The sequence below is a fragment of the Gobius niger genome, assembly GCF_951799975.1.
Source record: "Gobius niger genome assembly, chromosome: 4".
NCBI lineage: Eukaryota > Metazoa > Chordata > Actinopteri > Gobiiformes > Gobiidae > Gobius > Gobius niger.
Window position 1 is genome coordinate 3,442,848 of NC_136855.1, and position 26,463 is coordinate 3,469,310.

At 43.5% G+C, this 26,463-nt stretch overlaps 2 protein-coding genes across 3 annotated transcripts in view; one reads left to right on the forward strand and one right to left on the reverse strand.

Moving 5' to 3' along the window:
• Window positions 1-26,463, reverse strand: part of tmem208 (transmembrane protein 208) — a 381,758-nt gene that overhangs the window by 51,850 nt on the left and 303,445 nt on the right. The gene's annotated exons all lie outside the window — the stretch shown is intronic.
• The window catches only part of htatip2 (HIV-1 Tat interactive protein 2), an 82,626-nt gene continuing 78,524 nt past the window's right edge, over window positions 22,362-26,463 (forward strand). For both annotated transcript variants that reach the window (XM_079555132.1, XM_079555131.1), the window contains exons 1-2: window positions 22,362-22,746; window positions 23,804-23,993. In XM_079555132.1, coding sequence (XP_079411258.1) covers window positions 22,631-22,746; window positions 23,804-23,993 — 306 coding nt within the window. In that variant the 5' untranslated portion in view covers window positions 22,362-22,630. The remainder of the gene's footprint in view (window positions 22,747-23,803; window positions 23,994-26,463) is intronic.

Consider the following 26,463-nt stretch of genomic DNA (forward strand, 5'->3'; position numbering starts at 1 on the left):
TTCAAATACAGCTGCTTTTGTTTACCTGCTGCATGGTTTCAGTTTGTTCAAGTTGTTCAGTTCAGTTCTGTTGTTCAGTTCACTTGTTCAGTTCACTTGTTCAGTTCACCTGTTCAGTTCACCTGTTCAGTTCACTTATTCAGTTCACTTGTTCAGTTCTGTTGTTCAGTTCACTTGTTCAGTTCACCTGTTCAGTTCACCTGTTCAGTTCACTTGTTCAGTTCACTTGTTCAGTTCACCTGTTCAGTTCACCTGTTCAGTTCACTTGTTCAGTTCACTTGTTCAGTTCACCTGTTCAGTTCACTTGTTCAGTTCACTTGTTCAGTTCACTTGTTCAGTTCTGTTGTTCAGTTCACTTGTTCAGTTCACTTGTTCAGTTCACTTGTTTAGTTCACTTGTTCAGTTCAGTTGTTTAGTTCACTTGTTCAGTTCACCTGTTCAGTTCACTTGTTTAGTTCACTTGTTCATTTCACTTGTTTAGTTCAGTTGTTCAGTTCAGTTGTTTAGTTCACTTGTTCAGTTCACCTGTTCAGTTCACCTGTTCAGTTCACTTGTTCAGTTCACTTGTTCATTTCACTTGTTTAGTTCACTTGTTCAGTTCAGTTGTTCAGTTCTGTTGTTCAGTTCAGTTGTTCAGTTCTGTTGTTCAGTTCTGTTGTTCAGTTCACCTGTTCAGTTCAGTTGTTCAGTTCACTTGTTCAGTTCACCTGTTCAGTTCACTTGTTCAGTTCACTTGTTCAGTTCACTTGTTCAGTTCACCTGTTCAGTTCACCTGTTCAATTCACTTGTTTAGTTCACTTGTTCAGTTCACTTGTTCAGTTCACCTGTTCAGTTCACTTGTTCAGTTCACTTGTTCAGTTCACTTTTTCAGTGCACTTGTTTAGTTCTGTTGTTCAGTTCACTTGTTCAGTTCACTTGTTCAGTTCACTTGTTCAGTTCACTTGTTCAGTTCACCTGTTCAGTTCACCTGTTCAATTCACTTGTTTAGTTCACTTGTTCAGTTCACTTGTTCAGTTCACCTGTTCAGTTCACTTGTTCAGTTCACTTGTTTAGTTCTGTTGTTCAGTTCACTTGTTCAGTTCACTTGTTCAGTTCACTTGTTTAGTTCTGTTGTTCAGTTCACTTGTTCAGTTCACTTGTTCAGTTCGGTTGTTCAGTTCACTTGTTCAGTTCACTTGTTCAGTTCGGTTGTTCAGTTCACTTGTTCAGTTCACTGTTCAATTCACTTGTTCAGTTTGGTTGTTCAGTTCACTGTTCAGTTCACTATTATTTTATTCACACAAGAGCACAGTAAAAAAGTTTAAAAGTACTGTATGGATAAACTGCTCTAACAAATACAATTATTTCTAAAAGTTGCTCAAGTTCATGTACTTGAGTACTACCTGCCTTTGGAATCAAATATAACAGATTATTATACGGCTCTTCACAACGTAAGTAGAACGCTCCGTTGATTTGAATGGGATTTCCCAACGTTCTACCGGTCATTATTTTCTGATAAAGGACCTTTGAAAAAAATAATGACCGCTGCCCATGGCAACGGAGTTCGTGCTTTCATATCACTCCCCGCGTACGTAGTAGCGACACTATCTGTCCCCGTCACTGAGAGAGAAGTTGGTTAGGAATTGCTCGTGAAGTTAGCGTGAGTCTGACTTTCAATTTACCCAAAGATTCACCACCATTCCTCCAACTGCGCCTTCAACTAAGTAGCTAGGCTAGCTGCTAGCCTTGCTGCTTCTAGCCTAGCCAAACGCTGCAGCGCAACGCGCAAACTTTTGGGAACTATTTGTCGCGGATGTCATTAAATAAACCTTTCGGCCTTCATAAAAGCGTACGAAGTTTATGTTGTGTGTGTTCAGTTGGCAAATGGCCGTATAATAAGCGGCATAATGTATAGAACGCTGGTCATTATCGGGAAAATAAGTACCTTCAGGGCGAAACAAGACCCCCCGCTTCGCGTCGGGGTCCAGTTCGCCATGTCGGTACTTATTTTCCCGATAATGACCAGCGTTCTATACATTATCCCTTACTTATACCATGGTCTGGGTGAATACTCGATTCTGATTGGCTTGTGAGCTCCAACAAGCGTGCATTATTTTTATATAACCGCACACGTAGTCCGGTGGTTAAATCACTGGGATATCACTCCGCTGTGGTGGGCGTCGCCATAGCAACGCATGACACAGCTGAATCAGATAAACGCGTAATGAGTGACTGACAGGAACGTATGAGATGGATTTTGTTTAATTTCAACGTTTGTGTCGTTGAGCCTGACTGAGATCCTCGTAATAGCTGCGGAGAATGACTCGCTCTGAGACGAGCCTTCAGTGACCGGCTAATAACCCACACAAAATAGTCCCTGTAGTGTGGCATATTTAGTGAGTTTCGTAAATGAAGAAAACCATTTATTATAAATGTTGCGTTTGTGGGACCCTGGTATGAGCGGATTAAACAACTCGGAGCCGTGCATTAGATGGTTATAATGCACTTCGCAGAGTAACTCCACTCCGCTGCGCATCGTGCATTAAAACCGTCTAATGCACGGCTCCGAGTTGTTTAATCCTTACATAATGTGAATGTTTTAAAAAGTTCAAATGTAAACTGCTCAAAAAATATATTACTATTTGTTTAGCTCAAAAGGAGTGGGCAGAAGCAAAAGGCTTTTAAGTGTCAACCCCCAAAACAATTTTCATTTTCACATTTTCATTTAACAATCAACACAAAGAACATAGTGCAAGGTTACAAAATAATAATTAAGAAACAACAGCAAAAGAATGGACTACAACACTCACAATATCTAGTCTATATCTAGTCCATTACTAAACATCCCCAATGGCTATTTTAACACAAACCAAACTTACGAGGCACCATGTGAACTGATCCAGTAATAAATAGAAACGAAACACAACAAGCTGTCTGGTTTCATGTACGATGTGTTGTACAGAGCAAGTAACAAAAGGAGATCATGAATATATTTCTTTCACATTGTTACCAATGCTAAACATTAGGGACATTAGCAAAAATCACTAATTTTAAGTCAAAAAGGCACAATAATATCTGCTCTGGTTCTCCTGAGTTCTGTTGATCTGGTGTGAATGAACTGTCTGAGTGGAGGTGACGACAAACCATGTATTATTTTATAGATGAGGCAGAGATGAGAGTATTTGACCATGTTTTCCCAACTGAGTAAATGATGCTTTTGTAATAGTGGGCAGTGATGATATGATAGTGGTTTTTATGGTGCGTTTACAGGGACTGGATGGGTTTGAGGGTTGTGACATTGGCATGTGACCAGGCAGTTAAACAGTATGTTAAATGTGAGAAGATCATTGAGCGCATGTACATTTTTGCTGCTTGTATTGACATTTGGTGCCGGATGTGTCTGAAGTTGCTGAGGGTAAACTTGATGTGATTACTGATCATTATTACATGTGGCTTGAATGTGAATTTTGAGTCCAAAATGACACCAAGATATTTATACTGGGTTACAGTCTGCAGCCGTTCACCTGACACACGAACATCAGGCTCATCAATACGACTAGCGTGAGGTTAAGTGAAAAGCATGGATACTGTTTTCGATGTATTTAACTGTAGGCAGGAGTGCTTCAGCCATGCTGTGATGTGATCCATGGCCTGGGTGACCTTTTCAGCCACTTGGGAAGCACTGCTGCCATGAACATATAGCACTGTGTCATCTGCATATATTTGACCCTTTTTGGTCCTTCTCTGTCTTTCCTATACAGATTGTACCCAGGGATATTCAGTGCCGCAGTGGGAGAATTTAGATTTAGCCAGGTTTCCGACAAACAGAAGAAGTCTATATTCGAGTCCAGTAATAAATGTTGTATTTTCTCACTCTTAGATAAAATACTTCTTACCACCTAAAAGGCCACTTGGTTTCGCCTTAGAGTCCCAGACAATTCGCGAATGATTGACAGACCTCCCCCTCCCGGTTTTTCGCGACACCTGGGTTCAGTCGTTTCCTAAAATACTAAACTAAACTAATAATAATCCAGTGCAACAGTTGGTACACAGTGTCCCTGGGCTCTGTGCCACGAGTACCTACAGTACATCAATGAGAAGTAAGTTAGTGTTCGTTAGAAATGGCAACAGGCTAACTAGCTTAGCTGCTTAGTAGCCAAAACATACCGTTCCTGACTTAGTAGGTCAGAGAGGAACGCTTTTAAGTTGGCCAGAGGCCTCGACGGCAAGTCCGACCGAAAGAAGCTGGACGACACAAGTTACGGAAGCTATGGCAACCAACCACACTGACCACACCAACCAACCACACTGACCATACCAACCAACCACACACCAACCACACACACCAAGCACACACCAAGCACACACTGACCACAACAACCAACCACACACCAACCACACACCAACCACACTGACCACACCAACCAACCACACTGACCACACCAACCAACCACACCAACCACACCAACCAACCACACTGACCACACCAACCAACCACACTGACCACACCAACCAACCACACCAACCACACCAACCAACCACACTGACCACACCAACCAACCACTCACCAACCACACTGACCACACCAACCAACCACACACTGACCACACCAACCAACCACACTGACCACACCAACCACACCAACCAACCACACACCAACCAACCACACTGACCACACCAACCAACCACACACCAACCATACCAACCATAACAGCCACACCAACCAACCACACTGACCACACCAACCAACCACACACCAACCACACCAACCATACCAACCACACACCAACCAACCAACCAACCACACACCAACCATACCAACCACACCAACCAACCACACTGACCACACCAACCAACCACACACCAACCACACACTGACCACACCAACCAACCACACACCAACCACACACCAACCACACTGAACACACCAACCACACTGACCACACCAACCACCCACACCAACCACACTGAACACACCAACCACACCAACCAACCACACTGACCACACCAACCACACCAACCAACCACACACCAACCACACACTGACCACACCAACCAACCACACTGACCACACCAACCACACCAACCAACCACACACCAACCACACCAACCAACCACACTGACCACACCAACCAACCACACACCAACCACACACCAACCACACACCAACCACACCAACTAACCACACTGACCACACCAACCAACCACACACCAACCACACCAACCATACCAACCACACACCAACCAACCAACCACACACCAACCATACCAACCACACACCAACCACACTGAACACACCAACCACACTGACCACACCAACCACCCACACCAACCACACTGAACACACCAACCACACCAACCAACCACACTGACCACACCAACCAACCACACACCAACCATACCAACCATAACAGCCACACCAACCACACACCAACCACACCAACCAACCACACTGACCACACCAACCAACCACACACCAACCACACCAACCATACCAACCACACACCAACCAACCAACCAACCACACACCAACCATACCAACCACACCAACCAACCACACTGACCACACCAACCAACCACACACCAACCACACACCAACCATACCAACCACACCAACCACACACCAACCACACTGAACACACCAACCATACCAACCAACCACACTGAACACACCAACCACACCAACCAACCACACTGACCACACCAACCAACCACACACCAACCATACCAACCACACCAACCACACACCAACCACACACCAACCATACCAACCACACCAACCACACACCAACCACACACCAACCACACCAACCACACTAACCAACCACACACCAACCACACTGACCACACCAACCAACCACACACCAACCATACCAACCACACCAACCACACACCAACCACACACCAACCATACCAACCACACCAACCACACACCAACCATACCAACCACACACCAACCAGCCACACACCAACCATACCAACCACACCAACCAACCACACTGACCACACCAACCAACCACACTGACCACACCAACCAACCACACACCAACCAACCACACACCAACCAACCACACACCAACCACACACCAACCATACCAACCACACTAACCACACACCAACCACACTGAACACACCAACCACACCAACCAACCACACTGACCACACCAACCATACCAACCAACCACACACCAACCACACACCAACCACACCAACCACACACAACCACATCGACCACACCAACCACACCGCAGGCTTCACTCTGGCCAACAAAGGGGAGCATTTACAGGGGCGTTCTACAGGGGCATTGAGTTCAGCGGAGCGATACGCACAATGCAGGAAGTGCTTGAGGTCAGGGAACGGGAAGCGAATGTGACCGGCCATTTATACACAGGAAGCCACCAGCAGGCAGGAGGGAGTACTACATCCCTAAAGTCACTTCTCCAGAGGTCTGTACATTAGGCTTCGACATCACCTAAATGTAGACGACGGGTGTAGACATCTGCGTTTCCCGAGCCGTGGATGTGTATTACGTCTGAGAGTTTCTCCTCATCCCGAAGGTAAACAGGTCCAAGCCTCTTACACTGTTTACCTTCAGTCTGAGCCTCCTCCAGGCCAGCCGACCACTGATGCCCTTTGTTTCTGTTCAACAGCACGACCATGTCTGGAACTTTTTTTTATCAATCCAATCGATCCAAAGAGTCATGAACGTCACATAGAAACAGCTGTTGAACAGCCTTTTCAAATGTTATAATGGTTCAGCTCACTGCAAATCAGTAATATGTCATGTTTTGGATGATTTTTCTTTCTTCTTTTCTTTTTACCATAAAGGGGATTGCTAAATGATATATAATATAATAAAAATAATAGTAAATGTTGATGTTTATTTGAGACCCATTGCTTCACGCTCAAAATCCTGCAGTGGACAGACCCAGGTCAAGTTAAAAGTTACATTGTTATTAGGGCTGAGACCATCCTCTTTCTATATTGTGGCGATACTACACACATCATGAAATAAAGGGCCCATACAATACTAAAAATGACACTATAGACTAGCGTCATAAAAAGAGGTGCACAGTCCTCTGGAATGGCACTATTTAAACAACTGGGAGATGAATGGCTTGTATCAAAATCCCTGAATAAAGATAGTGTAAGAATGATTTCACCCTCATGGAGCTGTAACTGTTGATAAACCATGCTGTTGAAAACATGAAGCTCCTCTTATTGGAAAATCAACAGCTCTCATCCGAAACATAGTGAAAGAAGAAATGGGCGATTAGTCCAACTTCACTGGAATAAGGTGGTTTAGTTTTGGAAAAAATTGGGAGCTTTTAAAGTTTGAAATTGTTAAGTACCTCTGAAAGTAGCAGTGATCTGGATAAATCTAATGGTAATATGAAGATGAAGTTATTTTGGAAATGTGCATTTTCAACCATAAACAGTATCAGTCACAGCCGTGTCTGTGTTAAGTCCATCAGATCAGTGCCTTTGGCAACAACGTTTTAGGAGCTCAGAGAACAGACAGGACCAGGTCTCATTAGAGCCGAGTGTCCATCATAGAGTTACTTTTTAATGTATTCTTTTGCTCATGTTAAAATGCACTATGGCGATTAAATGATTATATGCACATATACATTTTTACTATTTTAAATGTTTATAGTTTTACTGCAATGAGCACTTTTTAGTGGAGGAAATAGGAACAGAAGAATAGGTCACGGTTTTTAAATACTGAGATATGTTCTTACCTGAGCATAGACGAGTTGATGCGTACCTGTCTGGTTTTTATGCGTGCACTCAGTCACGTAAACAGAGCACAGACGGCGTTAGCATTTAGCCTGTCCTCCTCTCATTTATGGATATTACTACGCCTTGCAATATAATTCCCATTTTTATTTGCTTAGGAAACCGACATGTTTAATTTTCTGTGACTATACTTGGATCGTGTAAGTATGTTGTTTTAGATACTGAGTGCATCATAGGCCCGGTGAAATCACAGGAGTCATTACGAGTACTCTTGGAAATAGCTAATTGCTATGTGCTACGAGAAGTAACATTTTGCTTATATATTTTTAGATGCTAGCTAGGTACATTATAGACTTATAAGAAATTGTAACAGTTATTTATAAGTACTTTGAGAGTATTGATTGCTGTATGAGATAAAAAGTGACATTTTAAGGATTTGACAGTTTAAAGATTTTATGATATGATATGCTAAAATAATGCTGACATTTTATGATATGCTTATATTTTTGTGATATGAATAGAGATTAAAGTTTTATTGCTGAACTTGTGAACTTGTATGTGCATTGTAAGCCTTTCGGAAGGGGGTTGTTTAGAGCGTAACCGAGGGTGATTGATTAATAAATATGCAAGTATTTCTCAAAATATTAGTGAATGTGCAAAGATTTCTGAGAAACAGGCGGCCCCTCCTCGGTAAGGTATATAAGATCATGTATTTTCATAGCATCTTTGGTAGAATTTCTACTTGAGCACGCTACTGAGCACTCTGTATTATTTTTTACCTTTTTGTACACTTAGGGGAAAAAAGAGATATTGTTGTTGATCAGTTACAGGAGTACATCCAGCATTTATTGAAAATAGGAGCAAGCCTTGGTGGATTGAGTCGATTTTCGATCAGAGATGAATAAAAATCCCTGAAACACATTTACTGTTGCCCAGTGCTCATTGTCGAAAGAGTACCTTTCAAACTATATTATGAATAACCTATATTCATAATTCAGCATTTGTTAAAGTAGTTTTTGTTAAAGTTTAGATGTCCTCTTTCTTTTCTCCCTCAACTGCTTCAAACACGCCCATATATGGGCAATTCCGGAGATGCCGTCTGTATCTATGTACACTGGGCATATATCACAGGGAGGAGAGATCCACACCCCTGGACGGACTGATGGGGGTCCTTCAGTCTCACGGTAGTCTAACCTTACGTCTGGTTTCGACGCCATACCTCTGATAGTGTTTGTGGATGATAAAAAGCTGCTGATGTTATTGGTTTGATGAGTCTGTTTAAGTTCATACTAGACCTGGCACTGTGAGGGATACAGAGCTCACTGAAGACAGTCAAAACTTTAGCATGTACTCCTATACTCCAGTATTCCTGTGCTCCTGTATTCCTGTGCTCCAGTGCTGTACTCCTGTACTCCAGTATTCCTGTGCTCCAGTACTCCAGTATTCCTGTACTCCAGTGCTGTGCTCCTGTACTCCAGTATTCCTGTGCTCCTGTACTCCTGTGCTCCTGTACTCCTGTACTCCAGTATTCCTGTGCTCCTGTGCTCCTGTGCTCCAGTATTCCTGTGCTCCTGTGCTCCAGTACTCCTGTACTCCTGTACTCCTGTGCTCCAGTACTCCTGTACTCCTGTACTCCTGTGCTCCAGTATTCCTGTGCTCCAGTATTGCTGTGCTCCTGTACTCCTGTACTCCAGTATTCCTGTGCTCCTGTACTCCAGTAGTCCTGTGCTCCAGTATTCCCGTACTCCCGTACTCCCGTACTCCCGTACTCCCGTACTCCCGTACTCCTGTACTCCTGTACTCCTGTACTCCTGTACTCCTGTACTCCCGTACTCCCGTACTCCTGTACTCCAGTATTCCTGTGCTCCTGTACTCCTGTGCTCCTGTACTCCTGTGCTCCAGTATTCCTGTATTCCTGTATTCCTGTATTCCTGTACTCCTGTATTCCTGTGCTCCTGTACTCCAGTATTCCTGTACTCCAGTATTCCTGTGCTCCAGTATTCCTGTGCTCCAGTATTCCTGTGCTCCTGTGCTCCTGTACTCCTGTATTCCTGTACTCCTCTACTCCTGTACTCCTGTACTCCTGTACCCCTGTACTCCTGTACTCCAGTGCTGTGCTCCTGTACTCCTGTACTCCTGTACTCCAGTGCTGTGCTCCTGTACTCCTGTACTCCAGCATTCCTGTACTCCTGTACTCCTGTACTCCTGTACTCCAGTGTTCCTGTACTCCAGTATTCCTGTACTCCTGTACTCCAGTATTCCTGTGCTCCTGTACTCCAGTATTCCTGTGCTCCTGTACTCCAGTATTCCTGTGCTCCTGTACTCCAGTATTCCTGTGCTCCTGTACTCCAGTATTCCTGTACTCCAGTGCTGTGCTCCTGTACTCCTGTACTCCAGTATTCCTGTACTCCAGTATTCCTGTACTCCTGTACTCCAGTACTCCAGTGCTGTGCTCCTGTACTCCAGCACTCCAGTAATCCAGTACTCCTGTACTCCTGTACTCCAGTAATCCAGTACTCCTGTACTCCAGTACTCCAGTGCTCCTGTACTCCAGTATTCCTGTACTCCAGTATTCCTGTGCTCCTGTACTCCAGTATTCCTGTACTCCAGTGCTGTGCTCCTGTACTCCTGTACTCCAGTATTCCTGTACTCCAGTGCTGTGCTCCTGTACTCCTGTACTCCAGTATTCCTGTACTCCAGTATTCCTGTACTCCTGTACTCCAGTACTCCAGTGCTGTGCTCCTGTACTCCAGTACTCCTGTACCCCAGTACTCCTGTACTCCAGTGCTGTGCTCCAGTACTTCAGTACTCCAGTACTCCTGCTTGTGTTGCTTTTGTAATGGGAGTGGAAAAGACGACATTTTGCAGCTCCGTGTGTGATCACATTGTTTACATTTCACTCCACAAACTAAGCGTAACTTTATCTATCCACACAACCTAAAATATGTGGCGGATCGATCTCAAATAAAAAATGACTAAAAGGTACAGGTGATGAAAAGATACAGGTGCACTTATTACATGTATTTGTAGAGATCTTGATTTCGTATGAGTCCATGATCACTCCTAGATTTCTTGCCTGATTTTTGTCAGTAGTAGAGAGAGACTCTCTGTGTCTCTCGGCCAAAGAGAGTTTTGTCTGGGTTTTGCTGGAGAAAGTTGTTTTGCATCTGTTTCACCTGGCTGGTCCGAATCTGAAAATATCTTGAAATCAGTCAAATTTCATACCAGTCAGACACTCTCTTCCCTCCAAATCCTGATCTCTGAGGTGGATTCCTTCGCTCTTTTCCCATCCATCTCCTCCCCCTCGCTCTGTTTGTCCTCCATTTTGTCCCTGGTTGGGTAAATACTTTCACACCAATTACGCCCAGGAGCATCCCGCGCTTTCATGTGGAGACCACCACACAGCGAGATCACAGGGAGATCATGGCCAGATCACGGGGAGCCAACAGCAATTAGAGGGATTACCCGCCAAATCCGGCCAAATCCGCACAGATATCCTCCGAAAACCTCCACCAAACCCTGGGCGGAGAGTGCCCGGCGGTCGGCTCGGTCACAGGCTCGGTCACAGGGACGCAGATCCGTATGTAAATGCTCGCAGCCATGTTGGTTCTCATGCTCCGCTCTGGGGCTGAAAGGCGCGTCGCGGGGCCGTGACAAAGGCCGCTGTTTGAGCTTCAGCTTAGGCCGAAAGTCCCGTGTAAGTCCATCAGATTAGGCGTAAATCCTGATTGGGGCTTTAAGAATGCTCTGGAGGTTCACTGGGATCGGCGCAGACTCTAAATGTGAGGCCAATGAGATGGATTACAAAGTGAAATTGTGGCCATCAATGCACAATTCTTTTCCAGGCGTGTTTCATGTGGAAGAACCGATAAAATGGTGAAACGTGGCAATTCCAGTAGTCAACATCAGCCGTTTTTATATTCTGTGTTTTTTATTTGGAGACTATGGGACCACATATCCCTGCGTCAACATATTCAACTGTGAATGTTGCTATCATGGCAGGCCTGGGTTCACGAGGCCAAAACAAGAAATCTCCGTTTTCCCCTCCACATTTTATAAAAACTACAATGTTTAGTCTTACAAGAATTATAAATCAAATAAATGCAACAACAACAAAAATTGAAAACAGAAATTGAAAAAAAGGCAAAGAAAAAAATACAGCTATCAACCACATCCTGTACACACACGTCCTATAGAGTGAGTGTGCCATACACTCTTACTATAACACTTACAGTGTAAATGGACAATATAGAGTATGCTATATATAAAAAATCACTTGATATCAAGATTTTTCATTCTTTTTACTTAAAGCCACACCGCGTAGAATTTTACCCAAAAAATCAAATTGAAATACAAGCTTTTATTTTATGACAGATGTTTCCAGCATTGAAAAATACCTCAAACAAACAAAGTGATTTTGCTGTGAGCGGCTCAGCTCTCCTAAGAGATGACATAACTTTACCGGGAGTGGGTACGTCTCCAGCTCGTTTCCATGGAGATGTCGACTAAAGTCAGCATGAATTTGAGATTTAAACAGGTTTAGGTTCCCGTCCAAATCCATTCTTTGATTTCTCACTATAGAAATAGCATGTACTGTGTGGAGCTGGTCACTAGGAGCATGTTTTGTACTGATGGCAACAGCATAGTCCAAAATGTTACGCAGTGTACCTTTAATATTCAAAGAACTTGTGGAGCAATTAAAGGCACTATACCTAATTTTTACCCATTTTGTCTGTTATTTTTACCGTCAGGCCCGTCCTTTAAAGTCAAAATGTGACAAAAAAGATGAACCCCCGTACGTCACATGTTGACTACAACGCAAACGTCACACAACAGACAACTTTATGAGGCAAAACGAATGTTAATACTACAATAATAATGCACCGCTTTTCTGGACACTCATAGACCTTTTACATTGTATTATTCATTCACTCCATGCTTGGTCGTGGTAAGCTACTACTGTAGCCACAGCTGCCCTGGGGTAGATTGACGGAAGCGAGGCAACCAGTCTGCGCCATCGGCCTCTCCGACCACCACCAACCACTCACTCACTACATTCGCCAGGCTTCCTGGTGTTACCAAACGGTCTCCCATCCAAGTACCATCCAGCCCTTCCTGCTGAGCCTCCCAGGTCTGACGGTAGGCGGTATGGCCACATCCTAGAAAAAAGAAAAGTCAAGTAGAGGGTCTTTAAAGGAACAGGCCACCGTTTTTCCATACGGAAATATGTTCTTAACTGAGCTTAGACGAGTTGATGTGTACCGTAAAACAACCAAAGATGTTGTTAGTATTTGGCCTCTCCCAATGTATTCCTATAGCTTCAAACGAGGGTGAAGTTGGAAGCGACCACGCTCTTCCACGGGCACAAAGACCAGACAGGTACGGATCAACTCGTCTAAGCTCAGGTAAGAACAGATCTCAGAATGGAGAGGGGGGGCTTTTTCCTTTAACAGTACAGGTGTTTCTGGGGAGGATTCTTCTTCTGGCATTATGCTGTTTATTTGCCAAACCATTATTGCAGCTTGATTTACACCAAAAATAGCAGCTGACGGTTTCGGCTGACGGTTGTCAATCTGTTGCAAATGCTTCAGATAATATACAAAATGCCGAGCTGTTTTTGGGGCAAAACAGGTGAGCCAGATCTGCCTTAAAAAGTCCTCATCTGTGTCACTTATCGTCAGTATTTACACACATTTTTGACAGTAATGAATACGATGTCCCACCTTAAACCATGGTGTTCCTGGGGGGCGTCAGGGGCACTGCAGGGGAGTCTACAAAACAAAGAAATTTATATTTATTTTTAGATTAAACCAGTATTTAGCCTACAGCCTTTGCTAGATGTTTCTTTTTGATGTCATTTTAGCTGCACAGTTAAAACAAATTCCTTTGAATAGAATAAATTATTCTGATTTGGGGGCCCCAAGAGATATTCAGATAGAGAAGGGGTCCGAGCTTTCCCAAACTTTGGGAAAGGCTGTTGTAGAGCACTGGTCCTCAGAGTATCTCCATTCTCAGTTCTGCTGACCAGTCTTCTCCCATTTTCTCTTTGGGCCCCAAATTTAGCCATTAATGCTATCCATTATCCGAGAAATCAGGCATTTTTGAAAGGGTGTCGTATGATCGGTCCCAGGTGGGTATGAGTAATAACTAAAGCACAGAGATTCACAGTCGGCTACATTCAGATGATGTCACAACATTGTCAACCGCCTACAATGGTGCTGCTAAGAATTCTATGGTAACTCTGAAAAACGTCAAAGTGCTGAATGTTGTAATGGCTGACCTGCCCACATGAAACATAAACTGGCCCTATATTCCCAAACCACTCATTCACTATATAGGTGTAACCACGGGGCAAGACTAGGGGTCGCCCTTTTTTAAACAAACCATTGCCCGAGGTAAGCCTGGTAACAAAGGAGCCAGATGTAGTAAAAAAAAATACATTTATTTTACACTGTAGTTCAATTTGATTAAAGTTGCTTAAATTGTTACTCTTTCATAAACAAAGTAACACTTAAAACTTAACTAAAGTAAATGGGGAATTTAAACCAAGTGAAAATATTCACAAAAACTAATAGCAAAGAAAAGGTTAATAAATCAATCATTGACAGAGCTATGGTGCTGTGGTGCTATTTTAAAAGAACACAAGGTGGAGAGATTACTCACCAGTAGGCTCCCACATGACCGCATACCAGCTCCGACACTGACCACCTCTCCGTGTGCACACCTTTTTGTAATCGCGCTATCAGAGGGAGTGGTGTGTATGGAGAGTGACGGTGCGTTCAGGGGCGGGTAGGAACTTAAAAAAGTCATAGCAGTGAAAGACCTGAAAACAATGTCTAGCCACCTGGTCACATCGACTATATAGTCACTGACCTGTTATTCAGACATGTGACCACAGCTCTCTCCTCGCCGCGTGTCGGCGATAAAGACAAATTCAAGAGACAGTGGAATTATGAATAGATAATAGTCAGAATTAATGAAGAAAACGGCTTGGATTATTGCCTTTTTGCATGAGAGAGGAAACTATCGGTCATTTAACAGCTCGAGCTAAAGGCCAGAGCTAACATTAGCCACCTGTAACCGTAACAGTTTATGTAAGGGATAATGTATAGAACGCAGGTCATTATCGGTAAAATAAGCACTGACAGCGCGAATCGGTACTTATTTTTGTTTCGCCCTGAAGGGGCCATTTGCCAACTGAACACACACAACATAAACTTCATACACTTTTATGAAGGCCCAAAGGTTTATTTAATGACTTCCGTGGCAAATAGTTCCCAAATGTTTGCGCGTTCCTTGGCAATGTTTGCCTAGGCTAGAAGCGGCAAGGCTAGTAGCTAGCCTAGCTACTTAGTTGAAGGTGCAGTTGGAGGAATGGTGGTGAATCTCTGGGTAAGTTGAAAGTCAGACTCACGTTAACTTCACAAGCGATTCCCCCAACTTCTCTCACAGTGACGGGGACAGAGACAGTGTCCGCTACTACGTACGTGCGGAGTGATGTGAAAGACCTGTATTACAAGCACAAACTCCGTTGCCATTGTCAGCGGTCATTATTTCTTTCAGAGGTCCTCTATCAGAAAATAATGACCGGTAGAACGTTGGGAAATCCCATTCAAATCAATGGAGCGTTCTACTTTCATTGTGAAGAGCCGTATAATAAATTCAGCTAGTTTATTCATAAAGTGCACTATGTAGGGAATAGTGTGGACATTCAGACACAATATTCCAATGGGTGTGCTTGATGTTGGTCATTATTCGTTGCCATGACTATGCACAGCTCGATGCGGCAGAAATGTTTTAACAGTGTCATAACTCGGATGGACTCGTGCCATCAGAGATGTAAGCTTGGAGAGTCACAGGCCTTTGAACCAGGCGATAAGAGGTCACTTCCTCTTTTCAAATGGAATCGATCCGTCACAGACCATTGGCTTAAACGTGCGACATGAAAGTTCTTTCTCACTTTAACCCTTCACTTTGTTGATGTCTCAACCAACTTTGAGAGTCCGTTATTAACAAATATTAGCCAGCATTCCACAGAAGAACACACTGACGACACAGTCCCTTCAAAGTTCCTTTAAAACTTAGCCAAAGCTGACCCCAGATGTGTGCGCTCTGGGCAGGAGGCCGGCCGTGCAGATGTGGCCAGAGCTCGCTGCTGTGCGGCTCCACAAAGCCCTCATAATCGGCCCATAATCCACCCATAATCCGCTGACGAGCCCTTTGTCTCGGAGGCTAATCGGCCTGAGCTGAAACCGATACAGATCAGACCCAAACAGGAAACACGCTCCTCAATCGGACTTTTAAGGCGAAAACAGCCCCAACGTATTGTAAATGTATGTAGCTCTGTAAAAATCCTTGTATCAAAAAAACCTTCCAAAGACTGTAAAGTGTGGAGTCTTATGGAGCGACTAAAGGTCAGATGTTGTTAAGGAGTGGAATGGAAACAGCCCTAAAGTTTAGTCCCTTTGTCTGCACATGCGCCCTGTGTATATTTCTCCGTCTTTAGCCGCTGCTGTCTCCCACAAAGGAAATGACCATATTTGGATTACAGCGTCATCTCGGTCACAGCCTTTCATGCTACACATGGATACCAAACATGTATTTGTGAATGAATAAGTCTAGGCTCTAGACTGCAGTCTCATCGGAGCATTCTGAATCAAATGAAAAAAGAAGAGTTTCCGAGAGGTTTGCAGCGCTGGTGTTGCTGATGCTTCTGTAATGGTTCCTGACACAACAATCTGCTCCCTTTGTGTTCCAATCAACCGAGCGGGCGTGCACGAGAGGCAGGGCGTGCACGAGGTGGGGGGGGGGGGGGGGGGGGGGTGTATGTAGCTCCCGGGAGAGTGCCTGAGTGTGGATTAGCTCCATTAGTGAGATCAGGGCGAACAGCAGCTGAACCTCGGTCAGATCAGACTCAGAGCGTCCCACGGCAGCGGAGCTTTGACTCCTCTATTTGACGGCATAGCTCTGAAGTGTCTGATGGCCAGCACCAGTAAAGCACCTGGGGTTGATGTTGATGCATTAGAAGAGAATACTTTTATTTATTTTACATTTCGTTGAAAACATTGTTGACCGTAGTTCATCTCACAGTTTGATTTTGAGTGCTTAGTCCAGGCTTCAGTTACTGTAGGTCACCACAGTCCATCAGTAGAGGTGTTGCTCTCACACCCACGAAGCTCCACACAAGCTTCCAGTGACGGGATGACCAAACAAAAAGGACAGAAAGGCCAGTGACGACCACTCCTTGACCAAAGGCCTCTGAGCAGGGCATTTGCATGGCTCGGGGCTTTGACAATGAGGCCCGAGTCAACTGCAGCCGTTCCACTCAGCGACTAGCACGGTCGTTTATGGGGAACGCTGACCCCTGACGGTGCTGCAACAGACTAAACATTAACAGGACCTAGTTAACACCAACTTCAGTTCTCAAATTTACCATCCAAATATCGATACTGCCTGCAACCGAGAGCGACGAGGAGCAGCAACCACCAAACGGGAGACCGGGTGTACAGGAAGAGGTCAACCAATACACAGGAGACTGCTGGCACGCACAACCAATCATCATCAAAACTAAAAGTGGCAGTGCCCGCCTGCAAACATACTGCCACAGTCAGACTGCAGCAAAAAAAAAATGATTCAGGTCCAGTTTTCACAGAACCTGAACTTTCACCGGCAACACAGAAAAGTTCCTTATTTACTGAACTTTCATCCATAGATTGGGGGATTTAACCTTCAAAGCAGGCTCATGCTGTATTTAGTAAAGCTTTGGTTTTGTACGGTTTGTGGTTGGTGTGCTTGAAACAGGTTTCATGGACAAAGGTGTTGGCACGCCTGAAGTAATTGCATTAAATCCATATCCTCCAGAAAGTTAGTGTTGGTTTTCTTCCTTTAAGTGTGTTGGCACGCTTTCAGAATTGTGGAGGATTAACTTTGTTCCAAGCACGTGATGCTCGTTAAACTTTCCTGTGGGCAAAGTATAAACCTAGCCTGGCCTGAGCAAAATGGTAATTCAATCAATCAATTATCATTTCCCTACATGTACGCCTGGGTCTGATCTCAGTGGCCGCGTTACATCGGTTGAATTTCAACCTACCATTCAGCGAGCGGGGGAGGCGGGGCTTGTAGGTGACGTCAAGCATTTGCACCGATTTGCTGGTTGTAGTTTGGCAATGGCGGCCAATACAAAAGTAAAGGAAGCTCTTCAATCTGTTCTGGCTCGGCTCCCAAATATCCAGAAATTATTATTGAAGCCTTGGAATGAGCAAAGAATGTCCCCAAGAGTTATGATAGTCATGATAGAGTCATGATAGAGTCATGATAGAGTTATGATAGAGTTATGATAGAGTTATGATAGAGTTATGATAGTCATGATAGAGTCATGATAGTTATGATAGAGTTATGGCAGAGTTATGATAGAGTCATGATAGAGTTATGATAGTTATGATAGAGTTATGGCAGAGTCATGATAGAGTCATGATAGAGTCATGATAGTTATGATAGAGTTATGGCAGAGTCATGATAGTTATGATAGAGTTATGGCAGAGTCATGATAGAGTCATGATAGAGTCATGATAGAGTCATGATAGAGTCATGACAGAGTTATGATAGAGTTGTGACAGAGTTATGATAGAGTTATGATAGAGTTATGATAGAGTTTTGATAGAGTGGTGTTGATAAAGGAGTTCACCCCTCCCACCTGATAATGGAGCTCAATTGTGAAGGTCCAGACCCTTGTACGAAACGAACTGATTACAAGGGTATTGTAAAACCAGGCTAGTAAAAAACATACTTATAATCAGATGAAAACACTGAGAAATTGTTTGTGCCTGCCATGCTAAGTTCGGAGAATAGAGAGGACAAGATAACTGTCAGAGGACAAACATGAGGACAAACATCGACAGCATCAAGGTTAGAAGCAATGGCTGCTCTGCTATATGCCCACAACACTAGGGGCCGCCATTGCTGTAGGACCTCCATATCGCCGCTGGTCCCCCATTGAAAAGCATTGGACTTTAGACACGTTAAAAACAACTTTAAAGTCCCTTTTTTTTTTTTAACTATCTAGAGCTAATTATTCCTCCTGTGATTACGCTGGGTTAGTTACAATTAAGGGGACCAGGCTGGTTTTCGTAAGAAGAATTACGAAAGAATGTCGTACTTAATGAGGCTCGGACTGTTAGCATTGGAGCAGCGCGAGCTAAACGTCACGCTAGGGCTGAGTCTACAGTGAAAATCCCGCCCTTATGCCCTTTTTAGGAACATACTTCGTCAGAGCTGGGGAGGGGGAGTCTGTAAATCCGCCATGATTCCTTCACGGGCGTGGTCATTATGGTAAACGGGGAGGAGTGAGGAGAAGCGGCCCATTATATATACAGTCTTTGGTTACAAGCCTATCTCCAGGGATCTTGGTGTTCCTCTGTCCACAGGATGTAAATAAGAAGTTTAAAACCCATGTCACCACAGCGAACCTCCCTGGATGTGGGAGAAAGTCAAAAACTTAAAGTTGCAACGGAGAATCGTCTGTACGGTGAAGGTACAGTACATACTTAAAGGAACAGGCCACCGTTTTTCCACACTGAGATATGTTCTTACCTGAGCTTAGATGAGTTGATGCGTACCTGTCTGTTGCTAGCATTTGGTTGCTAGCATTACCTGTCTGTTGCTAGCATTTGGCCTCTCCCAATGTATTCCTATAGCTCCAAACGGGGGTGAAGTTAGAAGCGACCAAGCTCTTCCACGGGCACAAAGACCAGACAGGGACGTATCAACTCGTCTAAGCTCAGGTAAGAACATAATTCATGAGTGCCAACATTACGCACTATTATAGCTTTGGTTACTATACACTTTGCAATGTTGAAGACGGGTGGTGATGCGTTGGACGACCCATACGGGACCAGAGATCTCCTTCATTTAACCGCAGCACCTTCATTAACCATTGAAACCAACGAAGACGCGCCGACAAAGTTTTCTGAAGCGGAGAAACTGAAGTTGAAGACGCCACAGCCAGCTAGACCTCACGCATCTCCAAGTCCCTCTCTCTCGGTCCACTCCTGTCGCCATCGATCGCCTCCATCGATCGCTGTCCACTGTCGGCATGTCCGCCTCCCGCCGCGTCGCCCTGAAAGCGTCCGATCGAAGCCGCTCCTCTCCGTCTCTCAGACCCCGTCCGCACCTCGCACAAAAGCCCCGCAGGTGAACGTTCCCCGGCCGCCCTCCCGCCGCGCGCTCTAATTCGCCGCCCGCCGAGCCTCCACAAAGCCGCCATGTTGGCTCCTCCGGGGAAAAGGCGCTCCGTCCCTCCACTCGTCTCCGCGTCAAGCGCTCGATGGCCGCCGTTTTTCGACGCGCTCCGTGTGGCGTTGATAAATTCATTGCCTTTGTCCGCAGCTCCGCGCTAATGTAGGCTCCCGCGGTGACGCCGGAGGAGCAAGCCGTCCATTTGGGCTCCTATGAGTTTATGGAGCGCACTTAAGGCCAATCTTTACGGCGGACGGGAACAAAGACACGCCGTTTCATCCGGAAATATTAGGAAAACATTGGTGCTTTATTATTTACAGAATACACTCTGCTCCACACATTTAAACGGAACTTTAACTCCAATTTGATCATTAGTAACATTCACAAGGTTTATTGAGCTGTAAAAACAGGGCCAAATGTAGCCTAATAGTGTCGGCTACTTTTTCAGTTATAAACAGTCGGGCTGGGTTTAGTTTTTCGATGAACCTCTTACCACCCGCCTAACCGAGCACATTTACTCCAGTTCAGTTTTAGCATTTCTGTCGTGTTTCTGTCTCTTTTTCGTCATTTTTTGGTTGCTTTCTTCACTGCATTTCCTTGCTTTTTGACACATTTTTTGTCGTGTTTTCTTCACTTTTGAATTGTTTTTTTTGTTGTGCTTTTTATTGTGTTAATGTTGCTTTTCCGGAACGTTTTTGACATTTTTTGGTGGCTCTTTGTTGTTGTGTTTCCGTCACTCTTTAATTGTGTTTTTGTCTTTTGTTTATTGTGCGTTTTCATCCTTGTTTCATCCTTTTTGTCGCTGTTTTGAGGCCTTGTTCGAGAAAGCTTTTAGATTTGGGTAATGCCAAACTGGAGAAAATGTGCCCAGTTCAGGTGGGGGTTCAGAGGTTCATCGATTTGAATGTATTTTGCTTTGAATAGCCCAATATCGATTAAAAAATCCCTTAAATCGATCCAAACATTGGGTTTGACTGCCTGAACTAAAAAGTGATACACCATTTGGAATTTCTCACATTTCTGGCGAAAATACTCATAAAATGTGGTCTGATCTTTATTAAAATCATAGGAAAGAATAAACAGTGCCTGCTTAAACTAATAGGAGAGTGTGGAATAAGTAAGTACACCCCCTGATTCTCGCTGAACTGCAGCAGTTTTGTAAAGAGGAATGGTCCAAAATTCATCCTGATCGTTGTGAGCGTCTGATCTGTAACTACAGAAAAGCAGTTATTGCTGCAAAAGAAGTATCAGCAGATATTTAATACAGGGGTTCACTTACTTATTCCACGCTGTTGTGCATCTCAGGTCTTTCTGTAAAATATCTTAATAAACTTCCATCCATCCAAAGGAGGAAAAACCTTTTCCATTTTCGGGTTGCAGCCCCCATGGCTCCTCCTGCAGGTGGTGGGTCTACAGAAGGATCGGGCCTGTTGGTCTCTCATAAGGGGCTTTTGAACCGCTCTTTGTCTGACCCGTCACCTAGGACCTGTGGGAGACCCTACCAGGGAAACGAAGCCCCCGACAACAGAGCTCCAGGATCATTGAGGTGCTCAAACCCCTCCACCATCTTAAGGTGGCGATTCCAGGAGGGGATCTTGATAAACTTGTGAATTAATTTTTCTATTGATGATATCACGTGGTCCAGGCCCTGAGGCAACAGTCCCACACCATGATGTTTATTTCAATCGACAATAACTTTGGAACTAACTGAGATAGAACCCTGTTTCTTTTTGCATCGCGTCCGCCACGTCCCTCCAGGGAGCAAAGCTACAGTGTGGCAAAAATCGAGTTAAAAATAGCTCCCCTGGATATACTGTAGAACGGCTTTTGCACATGTTCCCTTGTCCCGCATATCTTCCAAACAATGATTTAGAGGCAGCTCGTTCTCAGCCGCCGTTCCTCTGAGAATGTCTTCCATATCCAAGTCAAATTGGTCTCTCACTCAAAAAGGTGTTAATTCGGGTCTGAAGCGCCGTCATGCAGGAGCTTAATATAGAAGGTGCAGTTACACATATAGCCCGAGATGGCAGTAGAGAGTATAAAATGGCCAACTTGCATCCAGCCCCTTTAACTTAGTTTTAATGTTCCACTCTTTAACAACATCAAGTCATTTTTGTCACTTTTCTGTTACTCTTTTGTGGCTTCATATCAATATTTCGTCGCTTTTTTGTTGCTCTTTTGTAGGGGTTTTGGCTACATTTTCGTTTTTTTCAAGAAGCCTCTGAACTTGGGTAAAATAAAAAATAAAAAACATATTATAACGCTGACTTCCTTTCATTTTGTTTTTATTCTAAATGTGTATATAATTAATCAGACTAACACAAAGCTTTTACAGTCAGTAAAAAGAATCAATTCTAAAAACATACACTTCATACACGCCCGTATCTGTCCTGCGCATGCGCCGCTCGGTGACAGCTGTGACAGATGAGCGGAAGATGCTTCACTCTAAATTAATCCCTTTTCCTCGTTCATTCTTCACTAACGTTATATTTTCCTGAACCGAAATGTCCGGATAAGGCAAAGCAAACACAGGCTGCCTTTTCAAATCTCATCTTTCGTGGAAAATACGGTTAAAACCTGCCGAAGCAGAACCCGGAAGTGGTCGTGTCTTCCGTAAACATCCGCAGGAGGAGGCTCGTCTCTGCGGGGTTTGTTCGTTTGGATCTGTGAGGCTGTTATGAAATTACCAGAGAACTTCCTGGGAGCCACAGCCTGGACTTTAACACTCTTCATTCTTCTGATCGCAGCGGCTTTAATCCTTTTGGACGATCCCGAGCCTCTGAAATACTCCAGGTGTGTGTCAGTAATGTGTGAGTGTCTAGTGTGGACACAGATTTGGACTAAACTAATGTGTCTTACATTAATGACGAAGGTTCATTAGAGAAGAGAAGAATATCTTTCTATGTATTGGGAACACTGCAATTGTTCATTATAGATCGGCTTCTTTCTTTCTTTCTTTCTTTCTATAGAAAAAGAAAAAGAATATGTGAGCAACACACCTTGACAAAATGTTAAACATAAAGGTTGTTGCAAATCAAAAAGACTAAAGCAAACTTGTCAGTTGTCTTGAAAAGCCACATACACAAATGCACATGACCAAAAAGGAGTGAGGAGAAGTTTTAATAAGCTTATTTAACCCCACCCCCATTGCAAACACAGTTAATAACATCAATTTCCTGTTCCTATATAGAGTTTCTCAAAACTCAAAAGAAAATAGATGAATAGTAATAATAACAAGGTAAGCTATTATCTGAAAAATGAAAAAGAGGGCACACACATGAGACGAATCACTTAGATTAGAATCTATAATTTCTAAAAAAAAGGTTTTCTTCATATTTCTTCTTGAACCGATTCATACTTGAGCATAGTTTTGGATCTGAGCTTAAATCATTCCATCATTTGGCACCGGTAATGGAAATGCAATGACAAATATTTCACAAGGTATTGTATCGTTCCGGTATCGGTATTGTAAACCTGAGTATCGTTAAAGTACTGGTATGATGTCGGGAAAAAAATGTAGCGGTACCCAGCCCTCGACATGGGACAAAGGAATGAAACAAAAAAGTGACAAAAAAGCAATGACAGAAACGAGCCGGCAAAGCAACAATAATGCAATAAAAAACTACAAAAATGCAGCAGAAAAGTGACAAAAATTGGATTCCAGAACTGGACTCAGTTAAGGCAGGGGTTAAGAGGTTAATGTTAACAATGGTTAATAAAGGTGTTGTATAAATGATCAAGTATTTACCAATATCCTACAAACTGCTTGGAAATGTCGAGAATGTATCACAAAAAGCGTTTATATTACACACCTGGTATTACCTGAACGTGGCTTTGCTCTGCTCCTCAGGATGGCGGCGGACTTGAAGACGTTAGAGGAAGACTTCCGTCAGCAGAAGCGCAGCTGCTTTGTTCTGGGCGCTTCAGGAGAGACGGGGCGAGTTCTGCTGAAGGAGCTCCTCCAGAGGAAGCTCTTCAGTAAGGTCACACTCATCGGGCGCCGCAAGCTCGACTTGCAGGACCAGGCTGACGACGCCGTGGTGAGTCACAGCATAACACTCGCATTAACCTAAAACATGTACAATAATCCTCCAGTGAAAGATGTTTGACATAAGCTTTATTATGCTGCACTCACACTTGTCCATCTGAAGATCTTTAATATAACTCTAGATAGGACAAGGCCACCAAAATAGAAAGCATTTCACCAATATTTTGCGTAAGACATTGGATGCACTAGCTGTAGAACCAATAGGGTTGCAAAGGGGCTAAAAATTCCCAATACATTTCTGACCATTTTCCTGAAACTTCCAATGGGAACTTTTGGAACTTTTGAAATTTTGGAAATTCAAGAAAAAATCCAAATGCTTTAAAAACATGAAATTTGCATTTTATGTTACCCATTATGCTACCCATTCATTCAATCTTTATTAAGGACACAAGTGAGAACACTTGATCCAGTTGATTTATGTTTAAAAAAAAAAGAAGATAGAAATTATTATTTTTTAAACTATAAAACATGCATTTAAACAATATAATATTGTAATACTACACAGCTGTTAATACAATGATGAAGGGGTGGCGAACACGGGCCCTCGAGCCGCATGCGGCTCTTGGCCAATCAGAGTGCGGCTCTTTGCATGATTGGAGATGTTTAATACAATGCGGTTCTTTGCAAAATAATTGGTGTTGCGGCCAACTTTGCCCTGTGCAAACTTCCGCTCTCCACACTGCCACTCCTGAGTGCCCCTGCCTCACCCCTTATATAGGGCAGGCAATAAGCCCACACACAGCGCCACGCAGTGGCAGGAGGAACAAACATGGCTGAAATGGCTCCAAGAATTGGTAAATATTTCCCATAAACTGTAACAGCCTTTGACCAAAAATCCAACCATAGTCCTACAGACCCTGTTTCCATCTCCACACACATGAATAAGAGTCCGTATCTCTCTCCTTTTCGAGGCGGTGTCTCAAAGGTGCCCGTACAGCCTCACTCAAAGTGTTATGTAGGTTAAACAACAGGCAGGCAGATCGTGGCACTAGGATTACCTTCTGTGATTTTAAGGTTTCTGATTAGCCTACTTTTTATTTGATGAAATTTTGCCCTATTCACAGAAAAAGATCAAAATTAGGAAATGGAAAAAAGCGGAGCTCTTATGTAGCTGATGATGCGAAGCGCGACATCGTAACGCAGAAATACGCAAAGTCATTGACTTTTCTTTCACATGTGACTGTAACTGTAACAAATGCAACTTATAACAGAATCTCAGGCGTCCTCCAGAGGCTCCTGGTTAAAGTTTATGAACTTTGTGCAGTCTAGAGTGCCTTCTCTGCACAGTCCAGTCAGAATGAAGCTGCAGGCACTGAGCGCACACACCAGGGGCGAATCAGAGAAGGGGGCTCCGTGGGCAGGGCCCCACATACAAACACACCCCAGCATTAAAAAAAAGAAAAAAATCAAATTCTAATGAGTAAGCCTCATTAAATCTAACACAATTATTGAACAAAAAAAAGAAAAAGGCCCGGCATAAAGTCATAGTTTATTTTGATACAATATAACGGTCACATTCTGTTTAATCACAATAAACTACCGCCCCAGGATCAAGGTTGAAAATTTCGGCTCTTGGTCTCTGACGAGCTGGCCACCCCGTAATAAACAGAGCACATCTTATGAACGCAAAACTTGCTCAAAGGCACCCAGATGTGTCGGACGCCTGTCCTAGATGTAAAAACTCACCCGCAGACCACGGACACATGTTGTGGACTTGTCCAAAGCGGTACAAATACTGGTCCGACATCTTTTTAACACTGTCCAGAGTATATGAAATGAATATACCCGCTAACCCTTTAACTGCTCTGTTCGGTTTACCAACATCTTTGAATATGTCACCAACTATAAAATGTGCCATTGCCTTTACTACCCTGCTGGCCAAATGCCAAATTCTTCTTAAATGGAAACATAAAGCACCTCCAACAATCAATAACTGGCTGCAAGAAGTTTTACAATGTGTTCATCTCGAAAAAATAAGGTCCTCCATTGTTGGATCCCATAAACGGTTCTACAGCACATGGAACCCGTTCTTAAAATACATGGAGGATGCATTTTCACACAATACTGAGGTCATGGATGACGAGAGAGAAAATGAAACATAACTTCTAAGACAATACCTTTCATCCACGAATATATTTACCACAATTTACTTTTCCCTTCCCTGCTTTTTTACTTCCCCCTCTTTTTTTTTCTCCTTTCTTTTCTTTTCTTTTTTTTTTTTTTACATTAAAAAAATTTTTTTTTTATCATTATTATCTTTTCCCCTCCTTCTTTCCCTCCCTTCTTCACGGTATGTATGTGTGAGTGTATTTCTGTTGTTTTTAACTCTACTCTTTATTCCTTTTACTTTTATGTATTTACTATTTTCTCTTCTACTGTCCTTTCCTTTTCTTTTTTCTTCCAATCTTTTGCTTTCTAAACTTTCTAAAATTTTCTACTGCTTCTTCTCTTTCTTCCTTTTC